At 37.4% G+C, this 4,454-nt stretch overlaps 1 protein-coding gene across 1 annotated transcript; it reads left to right on the forward strand.

Annotated features, from left to right (window-relative positions):
• The first annotated feature begins 3,077 nt into the window (after positions 1-3,077).
• On the forward strand, positions 3,078-4,210 carry LOC137235634 (uncharacterized). Its single transcript, XM_067758524.1, has one exon. It carries the CDS (start codon positions 3,202-3,204, stop codon positions 4,102-4,104), a length of 903 nt encoding a protein of 300 aa, XP_067614625.1. The 5' UTR covers positions 3,078-3,201; the 3' UTR covers positions 4,105-4,210.
• Positions 4,211-4,454: the final 244 nt, after the last annotated feature.

Genomic DNA, 4,454 nt, shown 5'->3' on the forward strand with positions numbered 1-4,454 from the left:
TAAATTACATACAATTCTATTGAGTTTGATAAATCCGTTTGAAAAATCAACTAAAAATAGATAATAATACATGAAAAACCAACTTACAATATTGCACTTTGCCGAGGGGTTTTCCTCTTTTGAAATTATTTAAAACGATATTTAAAAATGTATGATTGCAAAAAATTATTGGGGATATACATATATGTATGTATTTATGAATCCTATTGGGGAATACACAAATATCAAACTTTAATTAATAATGGGGAATATTATTTCAGGGAGGATTACTTCTTAGATTTGTGGATTATTATTAGAATAATTTAATTTTGTATGTATGAAGGGTAGAGGCAGAGAGGGGGCAAGTTAATTTTAATTTCTTTAATGCGTTTATCGCTCTGAGGGCAAATGAATAATTCTATACATACATATATGTATGTACAATATTAAAATGGAAAAAACTCCACAAATATTCTTTTTAATTAGTTCGGGCGTGAGCTGGGAATAAGAAATTTGATTTCTACTCACGATCTTTGAGATACTTTCTCTTTAAATTTCCAACGCTGGGTCCAAAAATGGCGACGAAGGACCAAATCTACAGCTCCGCTGCTGTAGGTATTGTGGATGGAGGTTCTGAAGCGGCTGACGGCGATATTGGTGCTTATGATAGCGGAGGGCAATCCTTAGTATATCACGAAACCCTCGCTCAATGTAGCAATGATCGCAGTACACTGCGCGTGAATGCTTCGCTGGTGATACTGGCAAACCTGCTTGAAAGCCGGGAATGTTGGATACAATATGTATCAGCAAAATTTCACTTAATAAGGCACAGCGGAACACTGAATAATACCGCACTTCGATCAAAATCTGCGTGAGAACTTTATTAAAATTTTACGTATAATTTTAAGTACAATGGTTTCAATTCAAAGGACGGTTTTTTTCTTTAATTATACTTTTCAGCGCACCGGGACGATTAACAAAACTCGAATCGAATTAAAATTTATATGTGTAAGAAAAAAGATATAATATAAACATGTCAACATGACTGACAGCTGATGCTCGTTCAGGCGAGCGAGTGGCGCACGCGTTGCCAACCTGCATATAAGGTGTTGGGTGTGTTACCGTGGTGTGGTGATTGGGGTTATTAATTCAATAAGTACAAATTCAATATATAAAGGGAATTCAAGAAAGGTGCGTGCGCTAATCGCTCGCTTGAACAAACACATACTTATTAAGTCGAAATAAGTCATTAAACTTTACCACTTCTAAGTTCAGTTTCTTACAATTCGTCACTCATCTCAAATGGATTACAAAAATCTCTCAACATTTGTCTTTCCACTCTCGCCTGGCCATTTTCGTATGCGTTGCTTTCCAACTCCACAAATAATGCCGCGGCTATTGATTCCATTATAATAGACAGCTATAATTTGTGTCTTTCGTTGGGTCCAGCTATATGCCAAAGCAAGCTGCCGGAGTAGAGGAAGGTGAAGTAAAAACGTAAACAATCCTTGCGGAAAGAATAAGTAAATCTTTATAAAGTATTTTAGGCCAGTGCAATGAAATTAGCATCCATAAAATTCAGAAAATGTCAACTATATTCGTGCAGGAATCCGTTTTAGAAAAACTTGGTAGCCACGGCAGGGAATTGGCCAAAAGAACGACAAAAACACACTTATAATTATGTAAGCACTTCACTCAAAAAAATATAACACTGCGGCAATATATTCTATTGCCTTTTTTGTACAAAATGGCGTGGATAATAAAATATGAACGTTTTCAATGTTTTTTTCAAATTTTCTTTAATTTATTTTGTTCCAATGTTCACACATTCCGTACAAACAGCTGATTTCGAAAAATCATTAGCTCTTCCTCTTCTCGCTACAATTCCTCCGTAACGTAGAATACCCAACTTCGTTTAAAGCGGAGCGTAGAACGGGAAATTTCGAAATAGTAAAAGACTTCGTTTATTTGGGAACCAGCATCAAAACTAGCAACAACATCAGCACTGATATCCAGCGAAGGATCAATCATGGCAATAAATGCTACTTTGGACTAGGTGGACAATTAAAAAGTAAAGTCCTCTCTCGGCGAACGAAAATCATACTCTACAAGTCACTTATCGTACCCGTCCTGCTATATGGGGCAGAAGCATGGACCATGACAACAGCAGATGAAGCGGCTTTGGGAGTGTTCGAGAGAATAGTTCTTCGAAAGATTTATGGACCTCTACGCGTTGGCGATGGCGAGTACCGAAGAAGATTTAATGATGGGCTGTACGAGCTATATGCAGACATCAACATAGTCCAGCAAATTAAAACGCAGCGGCTGCGCTGGCTAGGCCATGTTATGCGAATGAAAGATGATGATCCGGCCAAGAAAGTGTTTCTATCGGAACCCGCCTATGAAAGCAGAGGTAGAGGGCGGCCCCCACTCCGTTGGAAGGACCAGGTGGAAAACGATTTAAACTCCCTTGATGTGACCAATTGGCGCCGGTTGGCGGAGCGACTATCGCGCCTTGTTGGACGGCCATAACCGTTTAGACGGTTAAGCGCCAATTAAGTAAGTAAGTAAGTAGAACGGGAACGTAATCGAAATGCAGAATAGGGGTGATAGATTTTATTATAATATTTCTTACTACTTTCTTCATATCTTTAAATCGAACTAAAGTGGCTTTTTTGAAAACAGTATTAAATTTTTCTCTTTTCCCATCTCTTCACAACACCTTGTTATTAAATCATGCGAAGATCTTAGAAGCAAGAGTTGGAAAAAAAATCCAAAATCCAAAAAAGTTGTTTTTTTTTTTATTTATTTATTTCAACCGGCCTGAACTTTTTTTTGTTCATTTGGCTGTTAAAATGATTAATTTATAATCAACAATTTGTTCGCAATTGATTCAACATCGGTTGAGTTGACCTGTAATACATTTCATTTTACCAGTTTTTTCTTGCAGTGTATGTTTTTACTGTTAGAAGTTCACATCCTGTGCTGTTCCATCCCACCTTGTCATCGTTTTATAGAAGTTGTGGCATTCCCTTCACAAATTAGATTTCGTAATAAAAATTCGATATTACATAAGAAAATTTTTGTGAGACAAAAAAAGCTAAAGAAAAATAAAAATTATAATAAAATATAAATATAAACGAAAACAAAAAATATAAAATATTGCGACCACGCGTAATTAATTTTAGCCTAATTAAAATTATTGAAGTTTTTATTGGCACAATGGATGTCATTATCGATCACATTCTGCAATTTTTACAATTCGATTTGGCCAAAATGTTTGGAAAAGACCGCGACTGTTGTCTCTGTTGCATAACTGTTTCCACGCCCAGTCTGACAGAATCGGAAGATAGACGTATTTCAAATGTCTACTCGCCACGCCCACAAATTTTAAACGGTGACGAAATGATGCAATATTCTAATGATCTAGATGATTGTGATGAGAATCAATTGGCCGAATTTTGCGAAGAATTGGAACGGGCTGAAGCAGAGGAAGAAGCAGAGACAACAGAGAGAGAGAGCGAACGTTGTAGCCAATCAAATCAACTGCAAGAGAAACTCAACGAATGTCAACAAAGGTCACACCGTCAAACTTTTCTCGATAGTCTCAAAAATGAGTGTGCAGAGCAAGTTTGTGAAGATAAACGAGCAGGTGGTGATGTTTGCACTTGTGATGCTGTATGCAAGCGTGTTGTATCGAAAATTGCCGAAAAATGTTCATCTTCAACACTACTCGAACTGAAATGCATTGAAGAGCGCGCAAATAAATTGTGGGAGACATTAAATATGCATATACGTAATAATCCTTGTGGAAAATTTCCAAATTGGTGGGAGTTAAAGACATGGCAAAAATTACCCTTCTATTGGGCTGCACTCTCAAATGAGATTCTCTGCGAAGATCCATTCGAGAATTTCAAACGTTTTTATCAGGGCGATAAGAAGTCAACTAAACGCGGTGCAAAACGTCAACTGGAGCGGACGCTCATACTCTGGCACCGTTTGACACCCAAACAGCGATTACCTTTTATTATGGAGGCTTTTATTAGTAAAGTGGGTGCAGGTAAAGTCAATATTAGTGATGAACATGAGATTCAGCGCATTATCTGTGAGTTGCACAACAAGTGAGAGAAGAAAGTGAATGATGAGTAGAGAAATCGAAGCTGAGGAGCCTATGTACCAAGTTCATATTGGGTGTTTTACGTCTTTGTCTTATCCAGTGGGTGTTTTTGTACTGTCGCAATTTATTTCTGTGTATGTTAAATAAATGTTTGCACTTATGTGATGTACCAAAGTAGCGATCGCTTTACAATTTTGATGGACTTACCGTCCCTGAATCCAATCAATCATTTCCCTGTTGTATTAAGGTTGCTACGTGAGGCAGAATGCCATGTCCAACAACATGCCAATGTTAAAATGACAGAACCTGTACAACTGGTTTGCCTAGTGGTTGACCTGCAGAGCTACTATCTATGTAT

Source organism: Eurosta solidaginis, unplaced genomic scaffold, assembly GCF_040869045.1.
Source record: "Eurosta solidaginis isolate ZX-2024a unplaced genomic scaffold, ASM4086904v1 ctg00000118.1, whole genome shotgun sequence".
NCBI classification, from domain to species: domain Eukaryota; kingdom Metazoa; phylum Arthropoda; class Insecta; order Diptera; family Tephritidae; genus Eurosta; species Eurosta solidaginis.

Bases quoted from the DNA above. Each gene is read 5' to 3' on its own strand.
- LOC137235634 (XM_067758524.1), top strand. From the start codon at position 3,202: ATGGATGTCATTATCGATCACATTCTGCAATTTTTACAATTCGATTTG.